Source organism: Diadema setosum, chromosome 2 (genome assembly GCF_964275005.1).
Source record: "Diadema setosum chromosome 2, eeDiaSeto1, whole genome shotgun sequence".
NCBI lineage: Eukaryota > Metazoa > Echinodermata > Echinoidea > Diadematoida > Diadematidae > Diadema > Diadema setosum.
In genome coordinates this window covers 2,583,831-2,606,742 of record NC_092686.1, presented here as the reverse complement: position 1 = coordinate 2,606,742, position 22,912 = coordinate 2,583,831, and the positions used below count along the sequence as shown (strand labels likewise).

Here is a 22,912-nt window from a genome sequence, read left to right as displayed (position 1 = left end):
ATAATATATTTGTGTCATTTTTGTAATTAATATACATCGTAGTAATACACATGCATTTAATTAAAACTTGATAATTAAAACTTGATCTGCCTTTTCAGTTTCAAGAAAACAGATCAGGCCTCTTAACTGGGTATGATTTTAATGCACACCTGTAGAGAAGTTAAAGTGCAATCTATTCAACATTATCTTTAGCTTTTTCCCCCAACTAATATGGTTAATCCCATATATTATATATATGTATATATATATGAAATTGGGGGAGGTGATGATATTACCTCAAGTCTTTCATTATAAACTGGTTAATGAATTATCTTGAATGTACAGTATGTTCTGTAGATATGGGCTTATATAGACTTAGATGAAGTAAATAACATTTATCATATAAATAAAACAAATTGAACATACAATTGTATGTATAACATGTTGAATGTCCATACATTTGGCAAATGGAACAGCATCGCATCTAGAACACTTAGTATCAAGGTTTGATTAAGTAAAACCCTAGATAAATCTCTTTCATGAAAATAAAAACACACACACACAAACGAGTGCTAATTCATTAATCAAAAATGTTTCATCTGACACACAAAACTCTAAATATCAAATACTCAATGATAATTACATGATCGCCTTGTATCATGCAGGGACTTTAAATCATTTGATTTTTTTTTTTTTTTTTTTTTTTTTTTTTTTTTTTTTACCGTTAAAGTAATATATCCAAGACATCAAGGTGCCATGAATATAATACAATGAAATTGAGATTTTCAGACCTGAATTATTGATTATGATCTTAAGATGTAAGATTTTGTCAGCACAGCCCAATTAGGCCTTTTTATACCTGGCGGTATCTTTGGTGGGATACTTTCAGTCTTACTTATTCAGCATTTTTTTTTTTTCTTCTTCTTCATTTTGATGGATGTTACACTGTCAATTCTTTCTTATTTCAATTGGCAGTGAATTGTACTGGGCCAAATCATTGTGTTTTGATTAGTTTTGTTCTTTCTCTTCCTATTTTTTTCCGGGGGGGGGGGGGGGGGGGTGTCAGATCTTTCTGTTAATGTGACCATACTTGTTTAACGTCACTCGTGAACTCAACCCCAACTTCCACTAGGCAATATCTTCAGCAACATCATGGGTGTCAGATCTTTCTGTTAATGTGACCATACTTGTTTAACGTCACTCGTGAACTCAACCCCAACTTCCACTAGGCAATATCTTCAGCAACATCATGGGTTAGATCAGCTCTTGTACTACGCATGACAACACTTGTTTCTAAATTTATCAGTTTATCGTGTTTACAAAAATAACCTAAACATGTAAAAACATGTGTTAACCAGAAATGATAATTATACGTCTGTACGTGTCATATTACTTATGTGACCAATAACAGAAAGATCGATGGTACATGTGTAAAAAGTATTGAACGCAATGTGTCTTTGCGTGATTGGTCAGTTAGTTTTCAAGATGGCGGCGCCCATGGGCAGCAAGCAGTCGTGTTATATTCATTCTTTGTCAGCCTAGCCTAGCCGTCGACGTCCGTGTAGATGCCGGGACGCCGCAAACCAGGATTCATGGTTTCCATCTTTTCTTTGTAGGCAGGTAAGGCGAGGATGGATTTTCTTATTATTATAGTAGCTTCTCATACATCGGATTTATAATCCACGTCTCACGTCTTTGGTATCTCGTAGGTAGAACATCTAGTCTATAAGATGTGATGAAATGGCGCAGATATTTGTGAAAGCTTCGTACGAACATACCGGACCGGCGCCGTCGCATTGCGGGTGGGCGCCGGGCCTGGCCTGGCGTGCGTGCGCGTGCTTGCCTGGCTGAGCTCGAGCCCGGCGGCGCGGTGCAACGGTGGGTGGGCCTTGCCCTTGTTATAACGGTTTATAAGCCCGACCAGACATTTTCTACTTGTGTACAGCGACAGGGCTGTATATGATTAAAATTTATATCTACATTGTACAAACTATGCCCTCTGGTTATGAGTGTGGTATTCACATGGTATGAACAGAGATAAATTTACATAGGCCTAGACATCTAACGTTAGTCCACACTAGAAAATTGGTCTAGACAAATGCCAATCAAGAAAAAAAAAATAAGAAAAAAATCAATCATTGGAAATGAAAGGAACTGCTTAAAAGCAGAGCTTGCAGTTTGCATGCAATTTCACGAATAATAAATGATATTTGCTGAACTAACAAAACTTATCAAATTGCAGTTAAAAAAAAAAGACAAAGAGAAATACATATGTTAGTGCACACACATGCATGTGCACACACACACACACACACACACGCTCTCGTAAAATAAAAAGAAAAAATGGATTAGCATGAATGCCGGGAAGGAGTAACGGGAAGAGACTGAGGAGGACAGGGAAAAGGGCTGAAGAAAGAGGAGTTGAAGGGTTGTTGTGAAATGGCTGATATTGCCTACTCACCTCTTGTCTTGGCTTGTAGTTATCAGCCTGTGTGGCGAGTTGGCGGTCAGTGGTCTGGGGTGTCTTCTCTTGGTCTCCGTGTTGTCGGTCTGCTTAGTACCGAATAGTAGATCCGTCCGGGCGTCCCACGCCACCTCGGGGTTGATCATCCGTGTCGTCGAGACAGCTCTATACGGGCACGTACGCGCACCCGCGCGTGGGGGTACATGTATTATATTTCATTGCTTCACTACACCCACCCCGGCCAACAAAGCTAAGACCCACTTTTTCCAACTCTAGAACCCTGTCGGTTTTCTTTAAAAAAACCTTCACCAATTTATTTAAAATAATCTTCAGAAAATTCCTATCAACTTTCCAATTACTGATCAATGTGTGAAATACCGTTCCCACGTCATTTTCGGAGAGATCCTTCCATTCTCCATTGGCATTAATCTCAACAATATCCTTTACTCAAAAATCTTTCAATGTAACTACAGTAGGGGCACCAGTTTTCGACACTTTAGGACATAATGATTGATAATTCTGAATATTTACAAGATTGCCATCTCATTTTTGGTATAGATATGGCTTGATGTGTATGCTATAAGGATACTTACATGCTTTTAGTAAAGTGTCACGGAAAAGACAACTATAACGATTTTGCTGTAGCGTCTGCGCGACATCAGATTTCGACACCCGACACCTATTTTCGACACTAGATGGCGCTATGCTAATAATATTGGATAAGATCGCTATCAACTCGGTTATCATTGATTGACATGTCACGTTTTGTACCGTATCTACACCTTTTTACTATTTTGAATGAATTTTCACAAAATAAATGTTATCAAAAAGCTTTTAAATGCCAATAATTTACTCATTTTTCTGATAATGTGTAATGTTTGGAAATCATGAAGTTAAAAAAAAAATATTGTACATTGTATTTTCTCTTGCTTTATTAATATTCTGTAAAACAATTTCGTGTTTTCTGATGACTTACATTTACATTTTTGTAATGACCAATGATTTGTCGCAATCGACTCCCTTGACCAATCATAATCATTTATATTATTCTGATTTTCCTCTTTTATCATTTGGCACAGAATATTTCGCAATCACACAAACACACATCACATTCCATGTTTGAACTGACTGCTAAGTGTTCACGTTATAGTTAGCAAGCAAAGTTACGATGGCATTTGATGTTTATTCCATTTTTCCTGTTCTCTTTTTAATAAAGTTTATTGCAAAAAAAATATCCTTCCTCAATTCTGTCGCACACACACACACATACATACACACACACACACACACACACATATATATATATATATATATATATATGATATGTATATATACACGCACACTAATGCACACACAAACACAAACGTAATTTGTGCCTAATGGAAGTCATGCTGAAAACACAGAACAATGAAGCAAACATGCATTCATACAGACGAGATTACAAACATACCAATGCAGATAATCAGATTTATCATGGTTTTTTTTTTCAAGTGAACAATAACTGATGAAAGGATATCCGTTTCTTAGAAAACTAAGAATATTTCAAACAGCCGTACCACAGCAAATTGTACAAAAGTAAATTTGCACATACCATATTATCATCATTGTGTTCATTGATAGATGAAAACGTCTTACAGTTAATTTAACATACGCAAAATAACAAATCACTGACATCCCTTTTTACATCAAAACAATGTCAATAATATTCATATAAATACAAAATTAATCTTTGGTGATAAAAATACAGTATGTACGGTACACAAATTCACATCATTTAATACCTTTATATTATACAAGAATATGAAAATAACCGAATTCTATCCCAAGTGAGATATGTATGAACGTTTTCAGGGAAGTGATGTATAGTGTGAGAACAATCTTTTCCTGCTTGAGTTCTAAGTGGTGGAAGTATGAGACCATTATTATCTGCGTTTCGTGTACTATACGATTGTTTGTGACAGAGGGGTTTGATGAGTTCTCGCAAGTATTCAGGCACGTTGCTACGAACTGTTTAAGACTTTCTTACAAGCGAAAGTGATAATCTCTTATAGTACTATATAACGAAGAAAATAATTACTAGATTAAAAAAAAAAAAAACGTTACTATTCATATTGTAATTAAAAGTTTCCAGGCACCTACATATTTTTAATGTCACCGAAGTTTGATGCCTAGTTAGAAATTAAATGATGGATTTTGTAGTAAAAAAAAATCAATAAAACTTATGCGACAATTATCTCTAAATTATTAACAATGAGATGCATCAATGTATATTTCTTGAAATAATTACAAACACATTGCTTTTAAACTTCATGTACAACGTGATGATCCTTGATGCATGAAATAAATTCATATATATTTATTTAATTATCTTGTAAGAAAAATGTACGGGTATATCCAACAAATCAATTCATCAGTACAATAAAGAACAAAAAATAATCCGTTTTGTCAGGAACAATTTAACACAAACACACACACACACACACATACACAAATTCACTCCTCAACCTGAAAACACAACCTCAGACCATCCACACTCACTTGCCATTTGCGCTCCTTCTGCATTTTCTTTTCTTCTTGCTCTCTTTGCTTCTTGATTTTCCTCTCTTCCCTCTCTTTCTTTCTTCTCGTCTTCCTTGCCTCCTCCTCCTCTACCTTACGCTTTTTCTCTGTCGCCTGGTGGAAATACTCGTCACTTGAGATGGCGTCAAACCTGATGCCTGCCCTCTTCTTGGGGTTATAAGTTACTAGTGGTAATTGCAAAAACAAGTTTATTGAAGGGGAGAAGGCGGGAACATCCGTTTCCGATGAAACAGGCACTGGGTTGTGATGAACATCTGCTCTTGGTGTCGCAGAAACTGCGGGAAGGAGAACATCTGCTCCCAATGTCGCAAATACGATGGGGCACGGGACTTCTACTCCTGAAGCCGCAACGAATGTGGACCGAGGGAGATCTGCCCCCGATGTCGTAGGGATCGCATCGGAACGCTGGTCATCTGCTCTCGTCACAGAGGCGATGGGGCGCGGGACGTTTGTTCCCGATGTCGTTGAGACTGTGGGACGATGGACATCTACTCTCGTCACAGAGGCGATGGGGCGCGGGGCATTTGTTCCCGATGTCGTTGATACTGTGGGATGATGGACATCTGCTCTCGTCACAGAGGCGATGGGGCGCGGGGCATTTGTTCCCGATGTCGTTGATACTGTGGGACGATGGTCATCCGCTCTCGTCACAGAGACGCTGGTGCGCGGGACATTCGTTCCCAATGTTGAGGGGACTGTGGAGAGAACGACATCTGTTCCAGATACACAGGCTGGCGGACGTTGGAAGGTCTCCGAAGGGAGGAGATGAGCCTGGTTGTACGTCTTCGTAAAGGGATACAACCCTGCTGCTCTGAAACCATTCTTGGCGACGGATGGCTTCTCGGTGAGCTCTCTCCAGGCTTCACCGAAAACCTCCGTAAATTGTGCCTTGGTCACGAACACACCTGGATGGTTGTTCCGGTACACCCTCTCCACCTTGTACCAGGATGACTTCAGCGATTTGAATACCGCCACGTCCAGTGGCTGTAGTAGGTGAGTTGCGTGCGCTGGAAAGCGATACAAGATTATGCCATTTCTCCGAGCTAGGTCACATGCATCCAGGCTGTCATGTGATGGGTGACCATCAACAAAAAGTATGACGGGGCGAGGGATCTTCGCATCATCCAGAAACTTAATGAAAGTCTCCTCTAGGTACTTCAGGAACGACTGTGAGTCTATCCAGCCTTTATTAGTGCGACGGACGATGCTTCCTATCGGTAGCCCTTTTGGCGGGTTATCTCCCTTCCTCGCTCTCTTCCCTGGCATCAGAACAAACGGTGGGAGATATGTCCCACTTGCGGAGGCGGTGGCAAGGACGGTAACCTGGTCCTTCGAAGAGTTTTTAAACTCATGTACGACCTTGCACCCGACTTCGTCCATAATTTTCTTTTTGGCCTGCCCTCCAAGCGCGAACCCGCTCTCATCACAGTTGAAGATCCTCCTGGGCTCCTCCATTATGCTACGTGCATTCTGGTCCTGTAGATATCCCTCCAGTCTTGAGAACCAGCTATCTACTGCATGTGGTGTCAAGATACATCGCTCTTTCCCAATCGGTTGTGGCACACGGAGGGCGATGTTTGGATGGCGAGCCTTAAATCCCTTCCATCATGACCTACTGGGGCGATTGTCGATGAACGGGGTGTCTCTGTAGGGCTTGGAGTCTAGGAAAGTTTTGACAACCTGTACAATGAAATTACGGATTTTTTTTAAAATTTCATTTATCGTTTTGTGGATGAATGTAATTCCATTTTCGGAAACGCTGAAAAATCTGGGTAAAACCCCTCTCCCTTTGCTCCATAAAACCGTGCAGGATTATGCAGTTGGGGGGGGGGGGGTTGGCACGGTATATGTAGCAGCTCATGAATTCATTTTAGGTTGAAGATAATTGTTGGAACAGTAATAACGTGTTTGCATAGATTTAGAAGACTTCGTTGAAAGGGGAAATTATCCTTACATCAAAAACTTGACCTCTTGTTTTTCCAAACCCCCTCTGAGATGAGTCAATCAGCCACGAGACTATCTGCCACTCCTCTTCTGGGGTCAACGCAGTGTGCGGCCCTGGCGTTGCGATGATTGGGGACAGGTCAAGCAGCTTGTCGTGTAATGTTGCTCGTGGCAGCCCATATTCTTGAGCTGCTGCCTTCGTTGAGAGTTCGCCGTACCTCACTCTTCTCATCGCTGCTTCCATGTCTTCAGGTCGCCATCTCTTGTATTTTCCATGGAGCGGCATGATCGGGAACTCTGTATTAAGTTATAATAGTGTTTACAGGTTCACCAATGTTACGTTTTAACTGCTTAATGCAGTCAATATTGCACCAAACGATATAGTGACTTTGAGTCTGTTCCATCAATAACAAAAAGAGAGGGGTAAAATATTGACAATAACAGAGCTGTGTTATTAGGCCTAAATCTAAGCATAAACCCACTTACGATGATATGATCTAATCACGGTATAATTTATAGATATCTAAGCTTTAAGCCAAAATCCAAGCATATATCCACTTCCGGTGGTATGAGCAAATTAACATATATTTAACTTTTAGGCCTAAATGTAAGCATACTTCCATTTACAATGATAATGATCAAATCATTGTAGACCTATATATATCTAAGTTTCATTGCTAATTAAGGTTTATAGGGTGCAGATGAAAAATTTTCAGTTCACAAAACCGAAATGATTTTACAAGGAGCATAAATAAACAGAGAGAGAGAGAGAGTGTGTGTGTGTGTGTGTGTTATCAAAAAATATGTTAATTTTGAGAAAAAACGAGAACACAAACAGAAGAAAACATGTTGCGGTGTATAGTCAGGGGGTATGTAGGTCAATATAGAGAGAGCAAGGACTGGGGACGAAAAAAATCATCTCGAGATTTTGCAGTTGTCTTGTTTTAAGTACTAGTATGAATATTATTTTCAATATGAGATTTATGATTATGATTTTGCAGAGGTCATTTCCAAGCATTTTTGACGTTCCATTTTCTTTCGGATCTTTTCATGCATGACTGGATCTATTACAGACACTCTTTAGAAGCCTGCTAAATATCACTTGCGCCGAGGTGCTTGATGAGTTTAAAAACAAATTAAAAAAAGAAAACATAACATAGTTGAAACAGAAAGACACACCCATACACCCGCTGGCCCTTCACACACATTAACAAGCACATCCCCACACGCACACACATCCACACCGAATAACGCACACACAACACAAACACAGAGTTACCATAAAGTACTGCTAAGTTATCCCTTACCTGAGCGTCAATTGACTTTTCAAAAACATCAATTTCAATGTTTAACTTGTAATTTTCTGACCAAATATCCTCGAACATATTGACCACCACCACCGGCCACCAGCAACACCATCATCATAATCATTATCATCATCAGCGTCATCATCCTCTTGTAGTTGTCGTCAACAGCACCATAGTCATTTTTGTCCCCATCCTTATTATCATCGTCATCATCATTATATCACTATCATCCTCACCAGCATCATCATTATCATCACCATCCTTGTCATCACCATCATCATCATTATCACCTTGAAGTGCACAATAATCCAAAGTGCTATCTAAAACGTTTCATTCTTTATCCAACCCCCTGATGAGTGTCTATCATTCAGTCATGCGTGAAAAAATCGTAATGAAAGGGGAAGCAAGATGTTGGAAGGATAATCTACCTGTCCCGACATATTTTGAAACCTATTATATTTTAAAAAGAAATGACAAAAAAAATGTCAAATTTCGAATAAAAAATTTAAAAATGGCGGGATTTTTTCTGCCTTATTTCTTTTTATAATTATACATTACAAATGTATTCAAATTCAAGTAAAAGAAGAATGAGGAGGAGAAGGAGCAGAAGGATAAGGAAAAGGAGGAGGGGGAAGAGAAGCCCAAACTAAATTGACAAAAAATGAATAGATAAATAGGGGGCGGGGAGGCGCTGCTCCCCTGTTCCGCCGCCAATTAGATAAAGAAAACTTGGGTAAAATACATTAAATGAAATAATAGATCCAAGTAAAGCAATTGTAATTATAAGGCCGAAATATAAATTTTCTTTTGATGAAATCTATAAGGTAATCTGACATCGGATTTGGTCTCATCCTTCAATCATGTCAATAATTCCGTCGTGTGTGTAATCATGGTTTCAATTTAGTGAATTCACCAATAGGCCTATAGATCTACCCACTCTTTATACATCGTCGTGTGTAAAATGGTTTTGAAATTAATTTGTGTACATATCTTTAAAAATGATTATTCATCACAGTGGGTTGATAGAAATTATCAAACTATCATATTTCAATAAAATATTTTCTATTTGACAAAGCAACAACTTTTCAATCATGTCGATTACGACCACACACTTAATGCACAAGCGCCCCGGCCCGGCCCGTGTTGAAATCTGATGCAGCGCCATCTCTAAAGTAAACGACAAGAAATATACAGGGTAAATTCCCGATTTCGCCATTTTAGAACATTCGCTCACTCGAACAACACGCAACCGGAAGCTGTCCCAGATTATCTCTCGGATTAGACTAGACTGAAATTCGTCTTACTTACCACTCTATGAAAGTCTGGAAACAAAGATGGCGACTGACAAGGTTCAATTTAGCTGAGAACTGGGCAATTCTAATGCGCGTACGTACAGCGGAACGACGGTACGCGGTGCGTAGATTTCTACATTACGTAGATTCTTGATACTGTAGTATGCTATTTTTGTACCATTTGGCATTTCGATAGGCAGTGTATGGGTTATATATTCATTATTGGGACAAGACTTCATTACATATTTATTTGGGTGTCGAAATTGGGCTCCTGTCGAAAATTGGTGCCCCAACGGTACTTTATTGTTCCGATTTCTTTATAAAGAAACCCAAGTGAACATATATCCACATGAGTTCCCATAACACTCATTACAAATTTCGATTTCACCATTGATATATTTGAACAGTGACCCAACCTAACCTGCATTTACATGCAACATAATTCTTAATTTCAAATTGCCGGGGTTTATGATATATATATTCCCAGCAGCGTTCATCCGAAGCCAATAGCTTATCAACAGTTGGGGCAAAATCCAAAACTGTCACTAGTGACTTTCACTAATAACACATACTGTAATTTATAATTCGATATCCCAACCGTAAAGGCTAACATTTTCCATATCTGCCCTTAGTCATCTAGGGGGGCGTCCGCAGGACCGACCGTGAAGTGACCTTCCACTTTGGAACGTATTCTCTGGACAGTCCGGCTCAGTACGTCAAGCAGACTTCTCAGCCTGAAAACAGGCATAGTCCCCTCAAATACATGAAAGGGCTTCCGGCTAAGCCCACACGAAGCCCACAACCCAGAGACCCTTGGGAGGTATGTTCTGAAAATTATATATGGTGTTAGCCTAAGCCTCCAACCGACCATGACGGGTACCCGTGAAAATATTACCATTCCACCTCCAGAGAAATATATGAATTACCTATTATTAACCATTAGCTGCAAAAAACAACACAGCGAATAATCATTATCTCTGAAGGGTAACTTTTCCTTTTCTTAACCTTATCATACAAAAAGGGTAACTTTCCCTTTTTCTTATAACATTATCATTCTATTCAAATCTTACTCTACAATTTTCACGAGTGATTTTCCCTTGTACACTACATTACAGACCATTACGAACTAACGCTACTAATACCCGTACAGACGCTGGGCATTGGCAGTTGTCACTGCCATCAGCCAGGCCAGAGGGAGGCCCCGGATGTCGGCCACCAGCCTGCCCACGTCACCCAGGAAGCATGGCATGTTGTAACGCATGCCGGGGTGAGGGGCGAGGTGGGGCGCATCGATTTCCAACAGGAGACGGTCTAGGGGGATCTCCCTCACTGCCGTCCGCTGGGGATCTGGCAGGGACCGGACAAGCGCCGACACCCCAAAATAGCAGTGGGGAAATCGGGCCGTCCGGGCCCTGACCTGGAGGCTATCTCCACTAAAAGAGTGGAGATGGATCCGTTGGTCCCCAGGGCAGCTTCGTTGGATAAGGCGCCGGCTGATAACATGGACGCCCGTTTGATCTTCCACACCTCGGAGGTGGAGGATCAGGATCCTCCCCCTCATGCCCAGATCCAGGAGGGCCCTAAGCAGGTTCTCCTGTTCTGGCCACTGCCGGGGGGGGGCACCGTGAAGTCTAGCCCGACTTCACTAAGCCCGATCACCCGGGGGTGACTCAGATGGTGTAAGAGGGCCTGCCAATGCTGGTCGGTGAACGTGGAGGCCTTTTTGGGGTGGATCCCCAGGGCAATCTTCCAGGCATTGCCCCCGTCCTGAGTCGGCACCACCCGGTCCACGAAGTCGGGGTCCCGGTAGGTCTCTGGGTCACAGTAATTGAGTACCCCCCCCCCCCCCCTTCCCGACCAGGTGCACCGGGTGGTCGGGGTCCCTGCCGGGGTTTGGTTGACTCCACATGTGGTTGCACAACCGATCCGGGTGGAAATGAGAGTATGAGAGTCATATCCCGGCAGGGGCTCAGGAGCGGGGACGAGCCTCAGCAGGCCCCTGCCCCGACCCATGGCTGGAGCTGGAGTCATCCTGATAACAGCTTCCAGCCCTTGGGCGGAGCCTCTACCCCGGGCCATCCCCGCCCATACCCGAGCCACAGCTTGGGAGGGCTGGGGGCCGGGGCTTGGGGCCCACTGGACCTTGCCCTGAGGCCTCGAGCTCTCCTCCTATGGGTTCGCCTCCTAGCTCCCATGGGTGGTACCGCCAGGGGTGGAGGTGAAGGAGGAGGGGGTGGAGGGGGTGGAGGAGGTGGAGGAGGTCCTGCCTCTACAGATTCCTAAAGGATTTTAGACTTGTTGGTTGCCTGATCTGCCCTTCTCTATCTATGACAGGGGGCAATGATAATGTCGCTCCAATATTCGAAAGAGACTTTAATGAACCAGCACACCAAAACAGACACACAAATCAACTGAAAACGTGCACTTACTGTACCGAGCTCCTGTTCCTCTCGAATCCGGTTTCTCGCGGAGGAAAGGTTCACAGGATCCTCCACGGAAAATGCCGTATAAGGTTCCCGAAATTTGGGACACTTAAATAACTTACAAAATAAGGAAAACAAACTAATCCTAACCTAATGCTCTTTTAATCCTACGGAGCAATATTCGAATAATTCCCCTATCCACATAGTATCTTCAAAAAAAAAATCCATTACATACCACAACAATTATACGCAGAAAAGAAGAAAAAAAAATATATATATAAATATATCTACTAAATAACTATTAAATCCAAATCTATTATCACAGTAATACTAATGATATCAAAAACCGACTCGGAAACTCTGTACAGAAAAGGGTAGGTGGCAGGAGTCCTAAACTCCCGCCAAAATGCAACCCTGGAATTCTCGGCACACCGTGGGACAATGAAATGGTAAACGGACAAAAGCTCCTACTTTGCTTATAAATAGCCTACGCGGGAACCGATTTTAATCCTTAATGTCCCACCCAAATACCCAAATATCCCATAAATTGTTTAAATCTGCTATATTTCTACGGAAAAATCTTCCCCAACAATAATATTAAGTGCCCGAGGACCTAAGAAATCCTAAAATATTAACACTAGTCATAAGCGGTACTTGCAAAAACGCGTAAACTTTGTAAAGTTCCTGCGCTGCTGCGATATTCTAGTACCGGGGTGACTGAAAAAAAAACACGAATATATATGAAAGAGACCGGAAAGAAACTCTTGCTGGTACCTTTTACCGAAAAAAACGCAGTTTCTTTTTGCTCGCAGCGCCACTGTTGTGAAATGGCCGATATTGCCTACTCACCTCTTGTCTTGGCTTGTAGTTATCAGCCCGTGTGGCGAGTTGGCGGTCAGTGGTCTGGGGTGTCTTCTCTCGGTCTCCGTGTTGTCGGTCTGCTTAGTAGATTGCTGGGTAGGATGTTAATGGACATTGTTTTTAATTTGCTGTTTGCTTGTTTGTTATGCCCCGAATGAGGGCTTCACACAGCATGTTGCCACTCAGTAAAGTGTGGACAAATGACGGTCCACAACACATTGGCAAATTTTTTAGACTGTGCAACCAGGAGAATCTATTAGGGATTGCATGGTTACATAGTAATGACTCTTGAAAGGGGATAAAATCCTTGCCCTGTGATTAGTATTTCTCTGGAATTTGTTATCATGGTTAGATGTGAATGAGGGACAATGAATTTGTTGCAGCCAAATTGTCAATATGAATAATCAAGCGGAGTGCTATTCCAAACAAACAGTGAAAAGAAGTCAAATTGTTGATACATTGTCTTGAATTTCTTTGCACCTCAGCAATGTTCCTGATAAAGGGGTTCCTGATGATTGGTTTAGTGCTTCTGACCCATCACTTACATCAAATCATACCAAGGAAAGGGTATTTAATGTCACTTTGAAATTATAAAAGCTATGTGATACTACAGACAGCTTAACAACCACATTTTCCATGTGTGAGGATGATAACAATTTGCATGAATTAAGTTGTCATTGAAATTTTTTTATCGCTGTACAGGTTTCTGGAAATTGATCGGGAGCTGAGCGCAGAGGTTTGCTGATCAACAGGCGAGGACAGTTTTGCAATTTTACACACATTGATGACCTAACCAGACAATTCAGAAGAATTCTCACTGCTCTTTGAGTGGAGGACACTGAAAAGTGCTAGTAACCATTTTTCAAATAAAGATGGAGGTGAGGTTGAAATTGAGCTGGACAACAGTTACATTGGTGGTGCTGGAGCTGTTCCTTTTCTTGTCCTTATGTAATGGAGGCAAGAAGGAGAATGAACTTATGAAAAAAAAGTGTGACACTTGCCGGTCCCTGACAAAGAGTTTCAAAGAGGTATGTATCAATTGAGGAGTATTGTAGTGTACAGTGTGTGAGCAACTAATATGATTGAGGCACCACATATTATATACCGGTATATCATGTCAGATTGTTGAAACATCCATGCATATTATCTATTCACTCTGTTGAAACATCCATGCATATTATCTATTCACTCTGTTGCCTGAATTCTTTAAGTATATTTTGTGGTGTCATTTAGCAGAGATTCAACAATAGTACTTGTATTTTTGTTTAGTGTGTACCTACTTATAAAAGGACAGTTGAGAGAAAAAGGTATTTGTATGCCTAATAATGAAATTTGCATGCCATAGACAAATGGAACACTATGTTTGTCATGTCTTGCAGTGTATATATACATACTGTACAAGAAATTATAGCATAGCTTTGTCAAATCCAGTGCTTCTTACATAGAGTCTCCTTTCTACCATATTCTTCCAACTGCTTCACAAAGTGACATTTGGATGAGAAGGAATGGGCTGTACAGTGTGGTACTCTTGAAAAGATTTCAAATTAAACCTAATAACATGGGTGTTTCTATTGATTCTTAGCAAACTGATTTGTGCCATCATTGTTTGGACCATTTGTGTTTGACTCAGGGTATGGAGAGAACATCCCGCTATTCATACGAAGGTGGGGACGCAGACTGGGAGGAAAAAAAGCTGGGAAGTTATGCTACAAGGTCAGTCTCGCAGATGTCTTAAAGATGATTGCTATAATGATCAATGCTGATGATGATGGTGATGATGATGGTGGTTGTGGTGATGAGGAGGAGGAGGGCGAAGGGGATGATGATGATTTTGGGATTGTGGGTTGAGGATGATGATGACGATGGTGATGATGAGGATGATGATAATGGTGGTGGTGGTGATGGTATTGATGATTAGGAGGACGAGGATGATGATTATAGTGGTGGTGGTGATGATGGTGATTATCATCATCTCATGAAAATGATGAGAAAGACATCGATGTCATAATGATAATGTAATTCTGAGGAAACTCACTGTTACTGTGTCTCTCCTGGCTTACCATGCTATCTGTGTGGTAGTAGCAAGCAAAGAGGGGGAGACAGAAGATACAAGCGATATTTGAAACAAAAGTTTGATAGTAATGACTGAATTTTGCTGCTAATAATCATCACACATGTTATCTCTCAAGAAGCATAGAAGACATCTTACAGGTTTTGCTCATGGCCACCTTATAGCCTTATATTCACAGAAAGTGCACAGAATGATTCTTATTGTAACTTTTACTGCATATTTTTATGACAATACACCTATAAACAGTAAGATGTACTTCTTCTCTTTTAGTGTGAATTTGAATACTTTTGACAAGCATGAAAAAAAAATCACGTTGCCATAAAAAGCTGTTATACACTGTATTTCCATTGTGCTTGAAAAAAAAACTTCTCCATTGTCTGTCATTCCAGTGAAATGAGATTCATAGAAGTGACTGAGGGACTTTGTGAAAATAAAGAACACGATGTAAGTAAAAAAAAAAAAAAAAAAAAAAAAAATGTCTCATGCTACTCTTTCTTTGTACAGAAATGAGTTGAACAAGGCAGTGTGTCTTGAGCTTTGTAATTCCCAGTGAATAGGTGATATCCACCCTAGACAGCGCTCCAGTGATTTTTTTATATATCTTGTCATCAAATAATTGATCATGAGATGTTTTGTAATGATTGTGTTAATGGAGTATATTTCTTTTTCAGACAAAGTAACTTTGCAGTTGTAGAACTTTCCTAATCAATCAAAAGTTTGTTACTCTTATGCTAAATTAGTCTTTGATGCTGATGTTCTGAGGTGTTGTGAAGACATCTATCAGAAGCCATATTTATTGGCCCTAGGATGTTGTGACGACTCATGTATAGTTTGACATTTAACCCATTGAGGACACATTTCCCATAGACACCTGCCCGAGTATACTCGGGACTCATCCTCAGTGGGTTAAAATTGTGTTCAACTTTAAGCATGGTGGTAGTATTCTAAAGGCTTATACCACTGTAGAGATAATTAGTACTTCAAGATGCACCATGTGGTAATTTTTGATAGATTAAGATGGCAAAGATAATGATGATGATATTTATCATTCCCATCAGTAGTAGAAACAAAAACATTTATAGAATCAGTTTTATTCTAAGTGCTTCTATTTCATTGAGATTGTATTTGTGAAATAAACTGCTCACATTATGTTTACAGTGTCACAACTTGCTAGAAACCCAAGAGGAACTGATAGAAACATGGTGGAAGGAGTACCAAGAGGAATACCCTGATATGTTCCAGTGGTTCTGCATTGATAATTATAAAGGTAACTTGAGGCGTGGAGTTTCCTCTTGTGGCAGGGGAAATTTCTGAATAATATGTTTAATAGATCAACACATAGATAGATATTGCACAGCCTGTAACTCTTCAAAAATTACAAAATATTTAAATGTTTTGCTGATTTTATTCCCTGAGCATAATCGATGCTTAGGCATGCGCTGAACAACAAAGAGAACACTGTACCAGTAACAGCATTGTTAGTGCATATCTGATTGGTGTCGTATTCTTATTTGAATCTGTCAAAATGTGTTCTGGTGTTCTACTGAAGCCAAGCTTTTAAACTTAGTGAAATGCGAAAACATGTCAAATTCATCTTTCTTGGCCTAGCACTAATATTAATTACTCAAAAAGTCTTTTGTCTTTATTTGTTTTGTTTTGTTTTATAGTACCATGTATTAAAGTCTTGATTAGATTGCTATCCAATTTGGCAATGAATACTTGCTTCCAAGCTTCCCCCTGAGGATTGAAGTAATTTTCAAATCACCGTTTGTGGGGGACTTGTGCTTGTAAATATTTTTTTGTACATTATCAACATAATAAATGAAGAGAGATTCTTTCAAGCTGCAAGTAGCATGTTAAGACACTCTCATTATACTATGCGGATGCTGCTGTGGCCTTTATAGTTTGTGCTACTCATGTAAATGCTTGAAATAGTGGCATAACTTCTTGCAGATCACATTTTCCATTGAAGAAACTGAATCATGAAAGACAACACTTTTGATAATGAGAAAATCCATTAGGGTTTCCCCTTAGTTCCTTGTGCAAAGACACTTCATGCAATATGAAGGAAAAGCACAAGAAACAGAACCAACTATTTTATGCTTTATCAAAGACTCCATGAGTGTCATCAGGACATTTGTGAACATTCTAAACATTCAAACTATGTTTCTGTTGTGTTAATATCTTTATGTTACCATGTCAATATGACTTTGCTGATTTCTCTAACAGTCTGCTGTCAGGAGAACAGATTTGGACCAGAATGTGAAGGTAAATATTAGTTTCCTTGTACTTTGCTATTTTCTAGAAATCTGAAAATTCATTGAATTCATTATTCATAATTCACAATAATTCATTTTTTTCCTTTAAATTCTTAATTGCTCAAGATTTATCTAAAAGGCAATCCACAGTCCTTTGATTAAAAGTGATGAAATGTCTGTCTTAATGCTCAAAATGTTTACATTCAGGATCAGTTAGATAAACAGGAGTGAGACAGAGTGTGAAGAAAATAGAATGTTACATGAAAGCCCTGAAAAATTAATTGTGTAAATTGGACCTACTCTCCTCAGAGAAAATTATTTTCATACAGCAATTTATTGAAATCAACATGAATTTAATTTTCTCCATTTTTCTTATTAGGTCATTTAATTGAGATCAATTTCATACTCAGAATTATGACATTATTACGAAGATTATTAGCATTGATTTTGAGTCCATTTTCACCCATGCACAGAGTGTCCATATGGTTTGGAAAGACCCTGTAAAGGCAATGGCAAATGCATGGTAAGTCAAGCTAGTGATACTCTTGAGAAAGATGCCATGCATATACAAATTCTCTTTCATACATGCATCCTTTTACTCAAATTATGTTCGAATAAACTGATTGCCCAGTTGTATTTTATAGTGATGAATTTTCACAGAAATATGCAAAATGGCATTGTTCATTGTGTTCACTGTGACAAATGTCAAATTGCATGTGTTTTAGCAAATGTGAAGAGAAAAGTATGACTAATATTGTCAGAGGTTATGAAGCTTCATGTGTCCACTATGTCCTAATGGGGTATTAGAGGCATTTTCCTACAATTACCATAGATTCTTGTAGATTTTTCAATTATATCTTGATCATTTGCACAATTCCTTCTTATGTCATGGATGATTACTATATATTGTCTTATATGCACATTATATGTGGAGTCTTAGTGTGTCCAATTTTACAAGTACATAACATGCTCCTCTATAACTTATCAAGATATTATTCCTGTGTATTATAGTACCTGACTATGGACAATAAGCATAAATTAGAGTGGTCATGTATTTCTGTGAAAACATTCTGCCTGTGACTTAATTAAAGGGAATATTATGGTTTCGTTGTTTTCAAGATTTTATTTGTGATATTTGTCAAAAGGTTTAAATAACACCTGTAGAACATCAAAAACTGGGCAGAACTAGATTTTGTGGTATAGTTTTGATTGTACAAAAGAAGATATTCATCTAAATGTGTCAGTATGCAGAGTATTGCATTTTAGAGGTATTTGGTTATGGTAGTATTTTACATCACTTCGTCTGCGTTAAATGTCCAGGGTGCAGGCACAAGAGCAGGAACCGGGAAGTGTAAATGCAGCGCTGGCTACAAGGGTGACCTATGTGACATATGCAAAGATGGCTACTATGAAGTGATGAAGAATGAAACGCACACAGCTTGTAAAGGTAAAACATTGCCAGATTTCTGTCTGCTTTGAAAAGTTACCTTCTTCATAGCGACATTTCTAGTTGTAATATGCTGTGTGAGTGTTTTCATACTGCTGTATAAATGCAACGATATAATTGTTACTGATCACGTTCAGTGGCATATCTATTTGAATATCACAAGCATCTAAAAAAAAAAAAAAAAAAAAAAAAAATTAATGTATGATAGGAAATGTTGCCAGGGAATTTGCTGATGAGATTCAGAGAAATATGTCTCTAATGTTGGAAATAGCATCACTCATTAATGTCCTAAAAATGAAGAGTCAATTGGTCACTTTTCATCCAAGTACTGTAAAACATGATAATTCGCGGCATGAAATTTTCGCGAATTGGAGCCGACAGCCTTTTTCGTGGCATGAAATTTTCGCGAATTGCTACTGGCATTCAATGCATGTAGTGTAGACAAAAGCTTTCGCGTGCATTTTAATTTCGCGAATTTTGGCGCTCGCGAAATTCGCGAAATTAAAGTGCACGCGAAAATTCCTCGTTTTACAGATGTCAAAACAATTTGCATACAAGGTTTTCATACGGATTCTTTTAATGTCAATTCAGTTCCAGAAATGGCAAATCTAATTCATCACATTTGAGATTAACTTGAGAGATGCATATAAGTCCATCTCACTTTTAATCATGTTGTTATGTCCTTGGAGGTTGAGATATAGGTTGTTGAAAGTACTGTATAAATTTTGTGGTTGCCCTCCATCTCTAATCCTAATCCACAGCTTGTCACAAGGCTTGTACAGCTCTATGCACTGGTCCAGGACCTAAGGGGTGTAAAAAGTGCAAGGCTGGCTGGCTCTGGTCTGATGAAGAAGGCTGCCAAGGTAGTGTCATTGTTTGCTGGTGTTGATGTCATCTTGATATGAATGTTATTGTCAATATGATAATGATGATTTTGATAGTGATTATGATATCATTATTACTATTTTGTTTTGCATCATAATGATGATGATAGAAATAATCATTTGATCATCATCATTATATGAATTGTAATGATAACAGAAACAATAACCAGTATTATCATTATCATCACTAATAGCAGTCATTGCAGTAGTAATAGTAGTAACAGAAGTAGGAGGGATAGTATTGTATTTTCATGATTCTTGTTGTTATGAGCTTCATGTTTAGATTTGCCTTTGTTGTAAAAAACAGCTGAATAAATGCTCCAGTCTTGTATGTATAATGATCAGTGAACATATCCACAAGTTACAATTTACTCACTGGTATGAGTATAAGAATGAATTCATCCAATGACAAGCCTCCTCATTGATCATGTGACAGATGTGGATGAGTGTAAGGCAGAGGAGCAGCCATGCGAGCCTGAGGAATTCTGTGAGAACACCCAGGGTTCCTTCAAATGTGTGGTGTGCGACAAGGCCTGTGACCAGTGCCTCGGCGAGGGCAGCGATCACTGTGTGAAGTGTAAATCTGGATACGCCATGGACGATGACAGAAAGTGTCTCGGTAAGCTGATTGAAACACTCCTCGGTGATCACTTTTGAATAATTTTTCAGAGCTACACGGCACTGTCCTATAAGACTTATCGAAATATTAAAGCTCCTCTTTTTATTTGGTATAAAGAAGCTTTGAGATGGATGGTGCCATCCTGTAATGCCTTATGTCAAAGTAATTAGCAAGACACAATCAGGAAGAGATGTACCATGGTAATGATTTCATGTCTTATTAGCCATCCACTAATGTGCAAAGTTTTCATCTGATATACGTACTCAAGTTTTCACTCACCTGCAAGTTTTGCTTGCTTCCCCCAACACAACTTCCTGTATAGAGATAATTTTTCTGTGCAAGCACAAGATGAAATGAGAGTAAAATATACCTCCTTCGAAGCATGACGCTATTATGTCTTTTTGTCTACCTGTGTCTTGAAACTTGAACTTTTCCCTAAGAAAAGGAAAGATCACTAGTTCAAACATAAAAACTGATGCCAGTACCATAGCTGATGAGTAGGAAACTTATCTGTAGCATCTATAGCAGAGACACTTTCCACAGTCAAATGTTAATTCTTTAAAAAAAAAAAAAAAAAAAAAAAGGTGCAACATCAATACTCTGATAACAGAGATGCCAAGGCACGAAAAAATGTAACTTCTGTGCAGTTGTGAAGTGATTTGTAAGGTTTGAAGGCAAAGAAACCATACATGCATTTACCAATGAGGACTCTGTTCACATTACGCGCTGGTCTTTGTTCACACTGCAGACATCAACGAGTGTGATAAGGAAGACGTCTGCGAGATTGAGCACATGACTTGCCACAACGTTCCGGGGAGCTTCTACTGCGACTGCGAGGATGGATACGAGAGAATTGGAAATGAGTGTATGGACAAAGAGACATGTGAGTAGAAAATATCTAAAGCAATTATCAAACCTTACTCACCTTCAGGTCAGACGGTGTATGATATTGGAGTGGACATTTATTAGATTATATGTGTTGTTTGATTTTGATATTGCTCCCTCCTTTAAAGAAACACACAAGTTTTAAAACAAATTGACATAAAGATTTGTAAGTAATTTGTTTCTTTTTAAAGGGGGGGGGGGAGGGCACATTCCTACTTGTGAACTTAGATATGAAATACTTTTTAAACCAAAGATATGCTATGTTATGTAAAGAAACAAACATGTGACAACCTGTCATTGAGATATTTATGATGATGTGTGGAGTCTGATAGGTTGTTTTCCACTTTTAGACATCATTTATTAAATTTATTGTTATTATTTTCAAACCAGTGTAGTAATCATAAAGCTGAGTATTGTTCTTGGACAAGTGGCAAACAATGCATAGCATATAAAGTGGTGTTAAAAAAACAGTTGGGAAGATCAGTGAAGAGTGTTTTGCATGCACTATGTCAGCCCTCAAAGCAAAGCTATTGAAGAGAATATATACTATTAAAAAGCTCAGTGAAAATAATGTTTTGCAAGCACTATGTCATGCCCTCAGCACAAAACTAAACGAATACATACACTGTACTTCCAATATATTCAACTTTGAGGACAATATTGTTTGGAATATCCTTTGTTTCTTATAATTAGGATGTGCTTATAATTTGATCTTGCTTGTCTTCAATTTGATTACTTCTGTTCCCTTTTCCACAGTTGAAGGTAAGACAAAAGGACAGGGAGGTTTCCAACTTGAGCCAAAACTTGGTCTCAAAGGAGAGATCCTGCTCTATCTCCTCTACTTCTTCATTTTCATTGGGACAGTCCTCGCCTCAAGAGGGAGCCCCATAATGGCCATCATATTTGGACTGGGTCTCGGTAGCTGGTACATTTCAAGATTTTTTGTCAAGAATGAGGGCACGTGACAGAGATGGAATACTTCTTTCATCAAGGGTCGTTTGTTTTTAAGAGGGTCATTTGTATTCATGTTGTGTATGTTTAAGAAATATTGTGAAACCGTATGTTGATCTTGAGACTGCAGTACTTCACATTGTGTCAAATACATGTATAAAGTGGGCAATTATCCATACATGTAACAGCTCCTCCTGCTTTTGTGATTTTGTGTAGGTGGATCTATGTCTGTTGGTGGATGTATTTTGCAATATGTTGAGAAACCCTCGTTCAGCAATAAGCTTTAGTAATATGCTTACCAAATTATGTTTCAGAAGGTCAGGATTTCTCTCATGCCAGTATTTTTAATATGTGCAAATTGTTATGGAGTTTGATTGAGCTGCACATAAGATGCCTTGCATATACCATAATGTTTTGTTTTAAAAATCGGTATGTATATGATAGCCCCCAGTATTGCTTCTATGTAATGCAGGATTTGATACATCCACAGCTCTTAGCGTACACAGGGCATTGACATTCTTTGAATGGTGATTTGATAGTGTAAATTCCAACCACTGTATAGTGGACAATTTGGAGGATGTGTGCCCATACTTGCACAAAGCTCATTAAAATTGGACAAACTCGCAGCTTATCTTGCAGATTCTCAAAGCAGTTTGCAGTTATTAACCAGGTATATCAAACATGTAATACATTCAACCATGCTCACTTCAACCTCGCATAAGCAGAATAATTGCATAAGTCAAAGTTCTTTTAAAGTCCTCATCTCTTTATATTCTATTGACTTTAATCCCTCATAAGTCAAATTTTTCTCCAAGTCGAACCTATTTTTTTTTTTCAGTCCAAATAGATTCAACTGTGGCAAGGTTGACTGTTTAGTCTGTATTTGCATTTCCAGCACACCATATTACAACAATGCTCTCACAGTGACATTTTCGTGAAAGAATTTT

The 22,912-nt window shown here is 39.1% G+C and overlaps 2 protein-coding genes across 2 annotated transcripts; one reads left to right on the top strand and one right to left on the bottom strand.

Moving 5' to 3' along the window:
* Nucleotides 1–1,515: 1,515 nt before the first annotated feature.
* LOC140238930 (protein disulfide isomerase Creld2-like) lies at nucleotides 1,516–22,037 on the top strand. Its single transcript, XM_072318831.1, has 12 exons — nucleotides 1,516–1,599; nucleotides 13,553–13,878; nucleotides 14,481–14,563; nucleotides 15,311–15,365; nucleotides 16,080–16,188; nucleotides 17,151–17,189; nucleotides 17,653–17,702; nucleotides 18,500–18,626; nucleotides 19,388–19,489; nucleotides 19,947–20,129; nucleotides 20,878–21,012; nucleotides 21,771–22,037. The coding sequence occupies exons 2-12, from the start codon at nucleotides 13,723–13,725 to the stop codon at nucleotides 21,977–21,979; spliced, it is 1,248 nt and encodes a 415-aa protein (XP_072174932.1). The 5' UTR covers nucleotides 1,516–1,599; nucleotides 13,553–13,722; the 3' UTR covers nucleotides 21,980–22,037.
* On the bottom strand, nucleotides 10,702–11,127 carry LOC140246372 (3'-5' ssDNA/RNA exonuclease TatD-like). The gene has a single exon (XM_072325841.1). It carries the CDS (start codon nucleotides 11,125–11,127, stop codon nucleotides 10,702–10,704), a length of 426 nt encoding a protein of 141 aa, XP_072181942.1.
* Nucleotides 22,038–22,912: the final 875 nt, after the last annotated feature.